We start from the raw sequence: 15,351 nt of genomic DNA, 5'->3' as shown, positions 1-15,351 counted from the left end.
TAACTATTATTCTACTTTCTTTTTCAGTGAATTTGACATTCTAGGTATTTCAGATAAGTGGATCCATATAATATATGTTTTCTATGGTTGACTTATTTCACTTAGCATAGTTTCTCCAAGGTTCACCCATGTTTTAAAATTATAAAATTTTTATTATTTTTAATCATGAAAAATAAATATTCCATTGCAGTTATATACCACATTTTGTTTTTCCATGTCCAATGATGGACATTTGGGTGTTGCATCTTTTGGCTATTGTGAATAATGCTGCATTAAACATTAGTGTACAAATATACATGTGAAAGTTTAAATGTCATTTAGACCCTCAAAGAGAGAAGTCAAATAGTCAGTTATTTATAGACTAGTGGCCCAGTGTACAAATTAGTGCACATTGAAAGGAAATTAATTAGAAGAAATATTTTAATATTGCTATTCGCCCTTTCTCTATAATAGAAGTGTCAGCCAAATTTATGATTGACAATGACAGATTGAAACATATGCATGCAATTTGCGCCAGCAAGAGCTTTATATGTATGGTGCATGCATGAATCAACTTAACCCCTCTCTCTCTCTCTCTCTCTCTCTCTCTCTCTCTAAACTTGCTTAATTAGACCTGCTTTCTGATTTAGCTAAACTCTTTCCCTCCCAGTGAAGCACCCCAACTTCTCTTTCAGATAATTGTCAGCAACACAGAAGTAAATATCAACACGAAGCAGATTATTATTGTAGGTCACACAGGGAGAACAAAGGATACAATATTTAACTGCAGCAGTGTTTGACTATATTCTGCACAGTGAGAAAACCTGAAGTCATTTTCAAGGTCCACCATTTCTTACTTCTTTTCAGTTGGGTCAAGTTTCTAAGCTTTCTAAGTCTCTATTTTCTGGCTAAAGAAAAGAAAATAGGATTCCACCGAGTCTCCTATCTACCTACTCCAGGACTTCTGTAAGGACCAAATGAGATGAGGTATGGGAAAATACTTCACAAACATTTGGTTAAAGTGTAAAATGTTGCCACCTGGCTATAAAGCAAGTCGTGTTCCTGGGCTGAAGAAACTGCAAGGAGGCTAGTTGCTAGGGAGAGGAAGCCAGGCATTGCTATGTGACATCATTACCCAGATAGACACTTAGCATATTAGCCTTTTATATATATAGATGTTTGTAAGTTAGAGAAATGCCATAATTGGAGATATAAAATTTAGAATCATCACAGAGTTTTTGACTAGAGGACCCATGACCAAAATTGTGCCACAGCTGAGTCATCAACACCCCCTCCCACCCCCCAATGAAGATATATACACTAAAAAGAGAGTAAATTAAAACTTTATTCTTAGTTGGGACTTTGGCCGCCAATTGTCTTCAGAAATCTAGTGAGCTAGTCTAAACCATGACTTTTTTTTTTGGCCTAGATTTGAGGCAGGCTAGAATTCGTCTAAAGCCCAGAGTTAAACAACACTGAAAATGCCACAGTTTCCCCTAAATTCATCTTAGGAGCTCTGAACTTGTCTTTCTAATAGGTCGAAAGCCACATCACTAGACCAAGTCCTAGGAAATGGAATCAGAACAACAGATCACACCCCACCAAGCCTGCCTCTGTTCTGGGCCTAAGCAAGTCAAGAAAGTTTGGAACTATTGAGAAATAAGGAGAGACTTTTAAACAAAGTATGAGCTTTGGCAAAGTGTGCTCCAAGGGGGAGAGAATCGGTGCCATCTTACCACTGACTTCAGGAGTGCGTGAAAAAGAGCCCCGCTTCACATGGAGGCTGTAACTTTATAATCTGATTCCCTTTAAAACTGCCACCCCAGAAAAAACGTGGTGTGATTACTGTCCTCTAAATTTCTCCCTGGGAGAAGGTTTCTGGTTTTGATCCTGAATATTTCCTGGGGATACATAAGGGGATTGTAGAAGTCATGGAGAAGCCTTGAGGATTTTCCCTGCACTACAATACCCAGATATTACTCTTAGGAGATTGATGTTATAGGTGCTGGCCTTCCCTCCGCCCACTTTGTGCTCTCCCTAAGGTCTGGCTATATACTTCTCACAGTGACTTTGACCCTTAGATGACACCCTCAGTCCTAGATTTGCAGTCTTTCTAGCTTTGCAATCTTACCATGTTATTCTGATATAAGGATTGTGAACTTTGAAGTCATTTCTAAATTTTCCTCTTTTAGTGTGTGACTTTGATCAAATTCCATCTACAGAATATATCACCTATGGTTGTATCAGGTCAAGGACATAGGATACTTCTGACCCTCCTTCTCAATATCTCTTTTCAGCTTATCTTAATGATGGAATACCATACCTCTTGCACAAAAGTTTTGTTTTCTTATTCTATAAATTCTATTCAACACTATGATTTCAATTACCATATCTTACCATATGACAATTCCAAATTTCACATTTCCACTACAGACTCTAGTTTGAAATCTTTATTTATTTGTTCAACTATCTATTAAGCTCTTCATTTGGAGGTCAAAAATAGCACCTAAAAGTCATCACAACCAAAGCTTGATTTATTATCTTCTCTGCCTTTTCTCCAAAACTTCTCTATGACCAGTTTTCTACCTCAGAGACTGACAATATTATCCATTAAATTGTGCTAAATGCTGCCTTATCCCATTCACCACTGATCTCCAGTGAAATGTTCAGTCCTGTTAATTTTATCTATCTATTTTCACCTATGCTACCCCAGATGACCCCCCCCCCCATCATTTCCCTTGTGATTTATTACAATCATTCCTAAAAATTCCCTGAGATTCCATTCTTGCTACACTCAAATCTATTCTCCACAGAGGTCACAGTAATCTTTTAAAAATGCAAATTAGCCAAAGTGACTTGTGTAAACTTCTTCAATGACATTGCTGTTAAGATAAAGATCAAAATCTTAAAATTTTTAGAAGGACATACAGTCTCAGCCCTTGCTTTGTGGCTTTCTCCCGATAATTCCTTTTTTTCCCTTTTCCAGATTTTTAGAGATATAATTGACATATGACATTGTATAAGTTTACGGTGTACAACGTGTCGATTTGATATGCTTACATATTGAGAAATGATTCCCACTATAGCATTAGCTAACACCCTCCATCCCTTGCACAATTACCTTTTATTTCTTGTTATGAGAACTTTTAAGATCTAGTCTCTTAGCAACTCTTGAGTCTATAATACAGAATTGTTAACTATAATCACCATCTGTGCATAGTTCCCCCAAACTTATTCATATTAAAACTGAAAGTTTTCACCCTTTGAGCAACATCTCATCATTCCCCCCACTGCCAGACCTTGGTAAACACCATTCTACTTTGTTTCCAAAAGTTTCTAATATTGTTTTTTAAGATGCTTTTATTGATTTTTAGAGAGAGAAGAAGAGAGAGAGAGAGAGAGAGAGAGAGAGAGAGAGAGAGAGAGAGACATCAATGAGTGAGAAACATATATTGGCTGCCTCCTGCACACTGCCTACTGGGGATTGAGCCAGCAACCTGCACATGTTCCCTCACTGGGAATCTAACCAGCAACCTCTTGGTGCATGGGATGATGTTCAACTGACTGAGCCACACTAGCCAGGGCATTTCTTATATTCTTTATTATCTACTGAACTGTGTTCTTTAAATTCCTTACATGTGCTGTGAACTTTCCGTGTCTGATCTTTCATGCATGCTTTTCTTTTTCTTGGAATCCTCTTGTCCTTCTTCATCTAGTAAAAAAAAAATATGTCATATTTTTGTCTGTCTAGCACTTGTTGAATATACTTGGTACATTTGAAGAATATAAAAACTTAAGAGTTTTTTCTAGGCAAAGTAAAGGATGGCATTCCCTAAGTTTCTTTGGAGTAAGAATATAGATACATGAGCTAGTCTCTACCTATCAGACTTAATCCTTGTGAGAATTTAATTGGAAAGTGAACAGCTTGAGAAAGGCAGAACCCTTTGTGCTGGTGAGGATGGCAGCAGAGCATCCAGCTTTTGAGAACGACAGTGGTTGTAATGTCCAGTTTCTGGTGCAGAAATTGTCCAGATGGCAACAACTTGCACTGAAGGACTTAGTGATGAGTGGGTTATTGGCAGTTAAAGCAGTTTCTTCCACCCACCAGTTCTGTGGTGTGCTTTTGAGCGTGGTTCCTGAAAGGTGTGTTTGAGCCTCATTCTTCAGCTTCATCAGCCAAGGTCAGCTTCTGTTACAACTAAGAAAGAACTCTGGCTGATTGCAGTAGAGAATTCCAGCTAATTTTTGAGCTCTCAGCTCTAGTTCATCCAGGAAACTGTTCCATTCACCCCATTCTCCCACCCTTGCTGACTAAGAGCATCTTCCACTGGAACATGTTGTCAAGACTCAGTAGTGGCATGACTTGGCCTGCAGACTCGGTTGTTACCCAACCTCTCTGTGAATCAATTCCCTTTTCTGTAACATGGGGACAATGATACAATCTGTCTAACTCATGGGCTAACTATCAAGATCAAATGAATGAATTCATGCATACAGGAAACCCTTGAAGTGGTACCTGAATGTTCAATAAGTATTAGTGAATATGTTCTTTCTCACAGTTCTCTTTTTTCTTTCATAATAACTTGCACATGTCATTAAAGGCTCACAGATGGTAATTGGATTAAGATATGCATTGGTTATTAAGTTCTATAAGAACAGGGGTTGTGTAGTTTTCCCACTATTATATTCCCAATAAACATGTACTTGATAAATATAGGGTGGCTGTTACCTAGGGTCCCAGACATCTTGAACGATGTCGTCCCCACTTCTGACCACTCTGGGGCACAGGAGCTTCGGCAGCACTAGTGTTCCTGGCAGCTTCACCCTCAATTCCTTTTCTTTAATGATTTATTTCTCATGACCCACAGCTGACCCATTCCCACAGAGCACAACCCTGCCCCAGATGCTACACTTTCCCTCGATGCCCTGATTTCTCTGGTTCTCAGCACTGAGCATTTTATGCTGACTCTGCATCCTCTGAAAGCTGTTGGAAGCCAGATGGGAGGAAGAGATAAAATAGGTCTCATCCAGTGCCCTTCCAGACTTTGAGAGAAATAACAATAGTAACACAAGTGGTGTACATGGAGTGCTCACCTAGTTCATAATGAGCTTTATATATATATTAATTTATTTAATACCCAGCACAATCCGAGGGAGAAGATAGTAAGACCTGCATTTTCTAGAAGGGGAAAGTAAGTCCCAGAGGAAAAGGAAAGAAGGAAGGAAGGGAGGGATGAAGGAAAGAAGGAAGGAATATTTGGAGGGAGGTATGAAGGGAGGAAGGGGAGAGGAAGACAAAGGATAGAAGCCTTCCTGGTGGAAGAGAGCTTCACTCGCTGAGAACTTTGATTTCCATAAGAACTTCTCTCCTACAACAGAAGTAATTGTAAAAGTAAGAATGATGGCGTAATTATGATACGGCACTGAATGTGTAGCTATCCTCAGATCAGCTTTATAATTCAGATAGTTTAATGTGATCCCTTTCAACTGCTTGCTATTTGCAGCTTCTTTCCCCCAAAGTCTAATGTAAGTAAAAGGAGCAATACAGATAATTAAGAAATCTGTACGGCTTGTTTCTGGTTAATTGGCATTTTCCTATAAAATATTTAATTTTAGCCTTTGGTTTTCAAAGACACTCTTTTCAGAAAGTCATAGTTTTTGCTACTTGTAGTTCCCATGTGCCAGTGGGGATGATTTGGGCATTTTCACAGATGCTGTCCAGCCACTATCATTCACCTGGAGTTGGGGGGAGAGCTTATTCCGCATTTTCTATGTTTAGATCTTCCTGATGTTGTTTGACTTAATTTTTCTCCAAAGAAAGGGGGGAAATTCATTTTTCCTCCAAACAAACAAACAAACAAACAAACAAAAACGAATTCTCTTGCAGGAACTGTTATTCATTTAAAGCTGCCCTCCAGTTGTAGTGTAGTGCTCTTGTGCATTATAACCAAACTCAGGGAAACATATTTAAAGTTACCATGCAGGGCAATTGCCAGGAAATCTGCTTCAAACTGTGTCCTGGGAAGACTTTCTCCAGCTTTGACAGGCCTTGAGAGAGATTCTCATAAGCCATCAGCAAAATCAGGTGGCTGCTTTGGGACTCGAAGTCTAGTTGGCAACCGCTGGTACATTTGTTTCCTAGGGCTGCCTTAACAATTGACTACCAACGTGGTGGTTTAGCACCACATAAGTGTATGAAACATATTCTCTCACAGTTCTGGGAGCCAGAAGTCTGAAATTCAAGCATTTGTAGGATCGGTTTCTTTTGGACATTGAGGGGGAATGTGTTCCTTGTCTCTCTCCTAGCTTCTGGGGGCTGCCTTGGTGTCCCTCAGCTTATAGACTTATCATTCCAGTCTCTGCCTCTGCCTCTGCATTGCCTTTTCCCCTGTGTTCCTTCCTTCTCTTCTTGTATAAGGATACTTGTCACTGGATTGAGGACTCACCATTAACAAGGGTAATCTCACCTTGAAATCCTCACCTTAATTACATTTGCAAAGGCCCTTTTTCCAAATAAGGTTACATTTACAGGCTTCAAGTGACAAATCTTTTGTGTGGTCAGTCAACCAACTCATGACATATGATGACTTGAGAGGATTTCTCATAATCTACTGGAATAGGGCTAGGCTTTGACAAAACAGTGGGATGAAAGGCATTTTGACAACACCCCCCCGACCCCCAACTCTGAGTATTCACCATCCCCACCTTAGGCTCTCAGTAGCCATCCATTTCTGAAAGGTGGTGTGTCTCTTTGCCCAGAGATTCTCTGGCTGTGACTCTTAGGGAGAGGAGCTAAAGGATATTCTCCCACATTTATAGCCTGAATATTTATGCCACTGGGGTTGCAAATGGTGTTCAAAAAATTGTAGTGGACTGTCAGAACTTATTCTAGACTTAAGAGTCTCAAACTTGATTAAGTATAAAAATCACTCAGGGAGTTTATTAAGGATAAACAGAAGTTATCAGGTCATAATCTATACTATAATTTGGTAGGGATGCCATAGCAAAGTGCCAGAGAATAGGTGCTTAAACAACATAAATTTATTTTCTTACATTTCTGGAGGCTGGAAGTCCAAGATCAAGGTATCAGCAGTTTGACTTCTTCTGAGGTCTCCTCTTTTGGCTTTGGGATAATCACCTTCCGGCTGTGTCCTCACTATCTTCCCTCTGTGCACATCGCACCTGGTATCTCTCTCTCCTGTTATAAGGACACTAGTCATATTGTATTGGGGCTCACCCTCATTTTAGCTTAATCCACTCTTTAAAGACTTTCTGTTCAAATAAGGTCATATGCTGAGATACTGAAAGTTAGTGCTTCAATATATGAATTTAGCCCATAACACAACCAAGGGATTCTCATTTACAAGGTTGGGCCAGTGAACTTTTTAAGCTATGTCCCAGGTAATTGCAAGTGGTTAAAGTGGTCAGAGTCTACACTTTGAGATGTTTTAACATTTGCATTGACTCTGTCTTGTCTTTAAACTATCCTGATTTTTCCACATCACATATTTAGCAATAAATTAATGCAAATAGAAGATACTCCATGACCCTTTGCAGTCACTCCCCAAGACCTCTCCTAACTCCTGTGTCTTTGTCTCAGAAGTTTCCTTTCTATTTTACTGACTTTTAATCTGAGGTTGTTTTGATCCTGTCTTTTGGACTTATTAGAACAATGACTTAGTTACATACTACTTAAGGATCTTGCCCAGCAGGTGTGGGTAAGATCTTGCATTGACCTATGAACCAGGAAGTCACAGTTTGATTCCTGATCAGGGCACATGCCCAGATTGCCAGCAGCCCAGTCCCCAGTAGCGACAGGAAGCAGCAAATCAATGATTCTCTCTCATCATTGATATTTCTACCTTTATGTCTCTCCCCCTTCCTCTCTGAAATCAATAATATATATGTTATCTTGACTTACTCTCATTCTACTAGTTTTTCCCCATCTGAGATAGGATTTTCTGCTCAAGAGCTAATCCCCAGGATGCACCAGCTCAGCTAACATCATGCAGGTCTGAGAACTTGTACTTCTAAAATTCAGTGCTTTAGGGCATCTCAGGATCACTCTTCAGAACTCAGTGAGATGGGAAGTCAGGCCATGACTTGGATATGTCACTCTGGAGGGGAAAAAAGGGAATCTGTCAACTTACATAAAGAGCCTTGCTTTCAGGTATATATAGTCTGTTTATATCTGTCCCTTCACCCTTAAACTCACCTTTCTCAGGCTGAATGTTGCCTTTGTGACTCCTTTTCCCCTTTTACACAGTCTAATATTTTTATATAAAACCAGTTTCTACTTTATCAAAATGTTTGGGTTGGGGGAGAAAACACATCAGAGTGTGTTTTTCCTTTGGATTCTGCATTCTCCTAAGGGGTTGCCAGAGAGGAAAGCAGCAGAAGCCCACCATGGGCAAGTTATTGTGCTGGGTCCATGCTATCACACTCAATCCTTACAGCATGAGAAATGACAGTTCTTTCACCTGTATAACTACTGAGGCCCCTGCGATTCAAACCCAAGCATGTAGAACCCAAATCTGCCACATCACTTTGTTTTTTGGCTAATCTTCACCCAAGGATATTTTTTTCCATTGATTAATAGAGAGAGTGGAAGAGAGAGCGGGAGGTAGGGAGGGAGAGAGAAAGAGAGAGAAAAAGAAACATTGATGCAAGAGAGACACATTCATTGGTTGCCTTCTGCATGCACCCTGGAACAGGGGCAGGGATGGAACTGGCAACTGAGGTACATACCCTTGACCAGGAATTGAACCCAGGACCTCTTGGTCATGGGGCCAATGCTCTAACTACTGAACAAAACCAGCCAGGAGCCAGGGCTGCCACATCACTTTTTTATGGTTCCTGAACCTTAAAGATGTTTCAAGTTGGTCTCTATGATTTAAACATAATGAATATGGTTTGGTTATTTGATAGTCTGTCTAACAATCCTAATAACTGAGATCTTTGTGGGTTTGTTTCTGTTGTCTGTTAATTATGGTAATTTTTTAATGCCATCATGTTTCCATATCTGTCTGGCTATATTTGATAATGTGTGATAATTACACTTAAAATATTTATAACAATAGGAGGTTTAGAATTTAGGTATATCCCTTCAGAAAAATTTTAAATCTATATCTTCCAGGCACTTGGGGTACTCCAGTCTGGAATCACCTCAACTCAACATCCAAACTTGATGGTCTCCGAATCATCAGCTGACTCGAGTCTTTCCAATGACCAGATTGCTTCTGGCTCACCCTTCTCCTGATAGTTTAGTCCTTGGGGATATGAGTTTTCTGGGTGTGAGGTCTCATACTACATTTTTGACATGGTGTGGTTCTGTGCTTTGACACCTATGCTCACCCTAGAAAACAGTAAAGGTTCTGATTTCCTAAGACTGGAAAATTTCATCAGGCAAACATAGCTGCCAGGGCTACCAATCTCAATGTCCACTTTCTGCTTCGGCTTGGTAATTCCCTACTAAACTGGCAGCTTTCCATCGTTTTGAAGATTTGTCTTTAATTTTTTCCAGTCCATGTTTACTTGTTTTCATTGGAAGAGTTTGCTCAAATAATGCAGCCTGAAACATAGACACTGTATTTTTTTCTCACTCCTTCTGGGGTTCTATCTCGTTCATTTTTCTCCCGGGAGGTCTGCTGCCTCTCACATGGTCCTGAACCTCTCCACTGGTTCTCGTCACGGCAGCTTGGGTCTGTGGATTAGCAGTTTGTTTGATAGCTTCATAGTTATGCCTCACTCGTGGATATCTCCTGTAAGTCCCAGGCAATCTGGAAAACAAGGCGATCTCTGTTTGTAACCAGGGGGATATAAATCCCTTGAGACCAAATGCCCAATTTTTAGCCTTTTGTAATGTGACAAACACAGACATGATCACAGCACTTTATAAACCAGTAAGCTGAGAAGATTCTGCCCAGTATTATGAAACAATGAGCTTCTAAAACATGTTTGTGTGTGTGTGTGTGTGTGTGTGTGTGTGTGTGTGTATGTGTTTGAGAGAGAGAGAGAGAGTAGTAAAGAATGCGGTTTTGCCCAGAGAGTAAATTCGCCTTTGCCCTCAGCTTCGGGGAAGAAATCTTTGTCATACCTGACACAGAAAGTCCTTGTTAGGGTGGGAGCTGGTCACCCCAGAAAGACCCATCATGTGATTGAGGGTGGGGACTTGGAGTCACACAGTGCCCCTTAATCTGGGGACCGAGTTCATCTACATTGGCCATCAGTCAATCAAGCATGGCAATGCAATGAAGCCCAATTAAACGGTCTGGACACTGAAGCTCAGGTGGGCTTCCCTGGTTAGCCCCACCCTGTGTGCATTGTCACAGGCCCACAGCAGGAGGTCCTCTCTCCCAGGGGGGAAGGCAAGGGACATTCATGTTTGGGACCCCTCAGACACTGCCCTGTGTGCCTCTTCCTTTGGTTGATGTTAACCTATATCCTCTCTGTAATAAACCATAACTGTGAGAAAAATAAGTTTCAGTGGGTCCTTGTAGCAAATTATTGAAACTGAGAGTGGTTTGGGGAAACCTTTGAACTTGCATTTGATGTCAAAAGTTTGAGCAGTCTAGTGGAGGACTCTGCCCTTAACCTTTTCAATTTGGCAGACGATATATATATATATATATATATATATATATATATATGTATATATATATATATATATATATATATCTCCAGTGTATTTCAGGCCCGATGCATGAAATTCATGCAAGAGTAGGCCTTCCTTCCTCCAGCTGTCAGCACCAGCTTCTCTCTGGCACCTAGGACCCAGGCTTCCCTCCAGCCTCCAGCAGGCATCCAGGACCCGGGCTTCCCTTGCAGCCCCGGCTTCGTCCAGAAGGTCATTTGGAAGGACATCTGGTCTAATTAGCATATTTTGCTTATATTATTATAGATATATATATGTGTGTGTGTGTGTGTGTGTGTGTGTGTGTGTGATGCAATACTGGCATGGGGTTCTTATAATAAGGACAGCCTGACTCAGGCTATAACATATGAGCAAGATTAGATACTTTTCTCTTTGTGTCTTAATAGTCAACCTGCTGTGAGACCCTTTCCACTGGCCTTTTAGTCCCAAACCAACTCTGACTCCGTGGGGAGTGTCACTTTCATCCCAGTGCGCTTTGCACCCACCTACACTTCCTGTAAGTCCCTGCTTACTTTGCCTCCAACTCTGGTTAAAGAAAGAAAGGGAACCCACAGAAGTGTTTTTTTCCCTGCTAAGATGTGGACCCTCATAAATCATAGTGACAAGAAAGGCGATGACGGTCTCTTTCTGTTCTTGAGATTGGACCAGGAGAGGCGCGCAGGTTCCAGCACGCTTTTGTAATTTGTCCCAGTGGTGGCGCAGCGCAAAGGAATCCCACAGCAGGCCAGCTCCTCGGCCCTAACTGAGTAATTCTCTACTTGAATGTTCCTGCAGCGAAAACGCAGAGACATCCACCAGTGTCACTCGGCCCGTTTAGTACCTGCTGCGGAACTCCTGGCAGTTAACAATGAAATTGTCCAGATTTCCTTTTTGTTCCCTTCCAAGCAGGCAGGGCACCATTTTTTAGACCCCGGTTTAGCACATGAATCAATCCTTTTGTATTTGATCAGTGGGACTGCGCATGTTTTCAGAAACTGGCTGGCTTTGTACCTAGCAGGCGTGCTTGTTGGGCAGTAGTTCTGCAAACGAGAGAAAGAAAATATGCAGATCCTCACATGTCGCCAGATGGGATTACAAGGCAGTGAAAAGAGGTGGTTGTTTTCTGGCCTGATATTTGCCTTTGGTTGTTTGAATTCTTAGGGATATATCATCCAGAACTTGTCAGGTTTTTTTTGTTTTGTTTTGTTTTTTTAATTATTTTTAAAAAGGGGTATTTTGCAGTTGGTGGTGATGGAGAGGGGAGAAGACTCACATGGCAACATGGACAAGGAGAAGAGGGAATATCGAGTAAATGCATATTCCTGAAAATCTGGATGTGCTTGCATGTTATATATTTCTTCTTCCAACAATACTTCATAAGAGCCAGTCCAGCTTGGCTTCATTTCTGCCCCAAGGCCATTCATAAGTAAAGCACTTTTCATGCCTCCATGCACAAAGGTACTGAGGGGTTATGCATCAATGAACCTGACAGGAACCTTTTGTCTATGGAATATCCACAGTAAAACAATAAAATTATGAGAAGATTTGGAAACCATCACAGATGTAGTTGTATATGGATGTAATGCTTACAAGAGACCTGGAAAATACAGATTTATACCAAAGGAAAAATTTAAGGGTGGGTCTTGCTTTTCTGAAGGTAGAGGAGTCTCTTTGGTTGAAAGTAGTCCCCAGTGCAATGCAAATTTGACTTGTTACATGAATGTCCATTTTCACCCAACTTATTATAGGATATGTCTATCTTATAAAGTAAGCTTCCCTTTTAAGTTTAGTTTGTGAATGGAGAAGTGGATAAGAGTGCACCCTATAGATATGGTTCATTATTTTCATTTACAAAAATGCTCAAAGGAAAGATCTACACAACTTCCGAGTTTGCCAAACTTAAAATACTAATAAAAATGAGCTCAGTTCTGTGACTAAAGTGATGGACCCAGTGTAAAACTGCATAGAGAATTCTCTACATGTTGGCATCTTACTATGGAGTCCATAGGTAGGCTTTGGGGCATCCATGAATGAAATTACATAGAATGCTGTGTTTGTGCACATGTATATGGGGGGGGGGGGGTGTCATTGCTTAGGCTCTTAGAGGGCTTAAGCAGCACTCTGAGTTTAGACATGAGGCAAAGGAGATGGCATAGCATTTTCGTGCCTACTCAGTCTAGGAAACAGGCACAGCCAGCGTTGCGTGCTGACCTCTTTCATTTTTGGAGTTTCTATTTCCAGAATTATAAGACATGTCTCCATTTGATCACAAGGTAAGTGATGGCCTCCTTCTCATGTTATTATGGCCTCTTTCCTTTACTTGTTGGCTTTCTGGATTATCTGGAAACTGTACTTAGATGCTGGGCAGGGCCTTTACTGAATGTCATTCTAGGCACCAGGAAGAAACTCAGTTGTGTGTGTGTTTCTTTGTGTCTAAAAAGTAGTAGAAATTGTAGAGATGTGTATAGAGTAAAGGAATCCTATATAATAAAAGGGTAATATGCAAATTGACCCTAACAGCACAACGTGACCGGTCACTATGACACGCACTGACCACCAGGGGGCAGATGCTCAATGCAGATGCTGCCCCCTGGTGGTCAGTGTGCTTTCATAGGGGGAGTGCCACTCAGCCAGAAGCCAGCTCATGGCTGGCCAGCACAGTGGCAGTGGCGGAAGCCTCTCCCGCCACCATGGCAGCACTAAGGATATCTGACTAACGGCCCAAGGGGTGGGCCTAAACTGTTAGTTGGACATCCCCCAAGGGCTCCAGGGCTGCCAGAGGGATGTCGGACTTCCAGCTTAGGCTCAATCCCCTGGGAGCAGGCCTAAGCCATCAGTTGGACATCCCCTGAGGGGTCCAAGACTGTGACAGGGCGCAGGCCATGCTGACGGGACCCCCTGCCCGAGTGCGTGAATTTTCATGCACTAGGCCTCTAGTGAATAAATAAAACAAGTATCTAAATGAATAAATAATCCACTAATAATAACAATATGTAACTTCACTTCTTCAATGAAGTCCCTGCTCTGTTAAACCAGTAAATCAGAAAAGGGGATTGAGAGGCTGGTTCTGTTCCCTTTTTGACCTCCTGCATGAGGAAGATGCCCACACTGGTCCTCAGTGATTTTTGTCTGCATTCTCATCAAACCTTCCTAGAAATGGTAATAGTTCCCTCCTTTTCTTTTGAATTTCAGCTATCCAGCTTGACAAAGTTAACCTTCAATTGTATTGCGCTTGGTCTCTTCTGGACAACTTTGAGTGGAACCAGGGTTACAGCATTCGGTTTGGTTTCTTCCACGTTGATTTTGAAGACCCAGCTAGACCCAGAGTCCCTTACACGTCAGCCAAGGAGTATGCCAAGGTCATTAGAAACAATGGCTTAGAGGGACATCTATAGAAGAGATGGCTGGATGGTATCACCCAGAGAAGAGGCCTCGGTGATTGCAAAGGAATCTGCTTTGGGGATCCCTCAGACAATCTCATATTGCCTTTGTAACCCACAGGTCCTCTTTCCTCTCTGTGCATTTGGATCAATGGGGCTTTTAGAAAAAGAGAATAGAAAAACACTGAAATTTTTATATTAAGAAATCAGAAAGACTTAGAAACTTCTATGTAAATTCTTTAAATTTTTATAGAAAAAATAATGCAATATATATTACTGCTTTGGAACTCTAATAGCTGACCACTTATTATAAAAATACTTGTTCTATTTTTTTTTATTACATAAGCTATGGTTTTCTATTAGGTCTGTATTTTTCCTACTGTTTAATCTAGTATAAGAAAATCAAAATTAAAAGGTAGTCACATCATATAGTTATGTATTCTACTCACCAAAGGGATTAATTGATAACCTATTTAATAAAATGGATGTGTTGATATATTTGGCATATATTTTATCTATATAGGAACAAGTACATCTTTCTCTTGCCTGATGAACTTTTGAAAAATAATAAATCAATCAAACAAATTAGACTATGAATGCCAGAAACAGTATTTGAGTGTTGATATTTAGCAGAAACTGGATTCCTACTCCAGGGTGACACCAATTGATGACACCTGTGAACGCATACATGCGCTGATTGACCACGAGTATAAGCAGAGGAGGGAATGAGTCACTACATTGGTAGTTGAAATGTCAGATATGTATGGGCTTGAGTGGAGTTGGGCCCTTTACTGAGCTTCTTTGGTAATCGATGTAGGTTCCCTCTGGACTCCATGTTTCCAGCCCAGCAAACTCCTCACATAGGTGGAATTTGGACACTCACATCCTTATTTAAGTAGTATTTACCAAACATTCATTTGGATATCAGGCTCAAAACTAAGAGGTAAGTATTATTACCCGATTCTGCAGAATGAGAAACTGAGGCTGCGCTGATGTGCCTCGTCCTGAAGTCACATAAGTGCATGTTTACTGGACCTAGCACTTCTTTGGCTTCAGCTCTATGCTCTTTCCAGCACACCATGGATGGCAGTACCTTGGAAGTCTTCTCTGCAATTTTTGAACAGAGAAAAAAGAAGCAGAGGTGTGGAGATGCCTTTTGCAGGAGGAGGTGGGTAAGCCAGCTTTCAGTATTCTCAGTCTGCTTGCTTGCTTGGTTCTCATAAGGCTTTTGGCCTCAGCAGACACTATGTCATTTTAAAAAAAAAACTGTGGTCAATTTCTGGATCGTTTTCATGTTCATAACCGGGGTATTATTTACAGCAAAGAACACTCTCTCAGTAGCTTTGGACAGAGTAAGAA

General features: G+C 40.9%; 1 protein-coding gene across 1 annotated transcript in view; it reads left to right on the top strand.

The window, feature by feature from the left end:
* LOC139007473 (cytosolic beta-glucosidase) overlaps positions 1 to 14,488 on the top strand; it is a 117,815-nt gene extending 103,327 nt beyond the window's left edge. Inside the window, exon 5 of the mRNA XM_070410949.1 lies at positions 13,805 to 14,488. Within this exon, the coding sequence (XP_070267050.1) occupies positions 13,805 to 14,007 (203 nt within the window). The 3' untranslated portion in view covers positions 14,008 to 14,488. The remainder of the gene's footprint in view (positions 1 to 13,804) is intronic.
* The last annotated feature ends 863 nt before the right edge of the window (positions 14,489 to 15,351 follow it).

Source organism: Myotis yumanensis, unplaced genomic scaffold (genome assembly GCF_028538775.1).
Source record: "Myotis yumanensis isolate MYYU_CA2020_CCGP unplaced genomic scaffold, mMyoYum1.0.hap1 SCAF_1, whole genome shotgun sequence".
NCBI lineage: Eukaryota > Metazoa > Chordata > Mammalia > Chiroptera > Vespertilionidae > Myotis > Myotis yumanensis.
The sequence above is the reverse complement of the archived record's forward strand: the minus strand, read 5'-3'. Positions and strand labels throughout refer to the sequence as shown.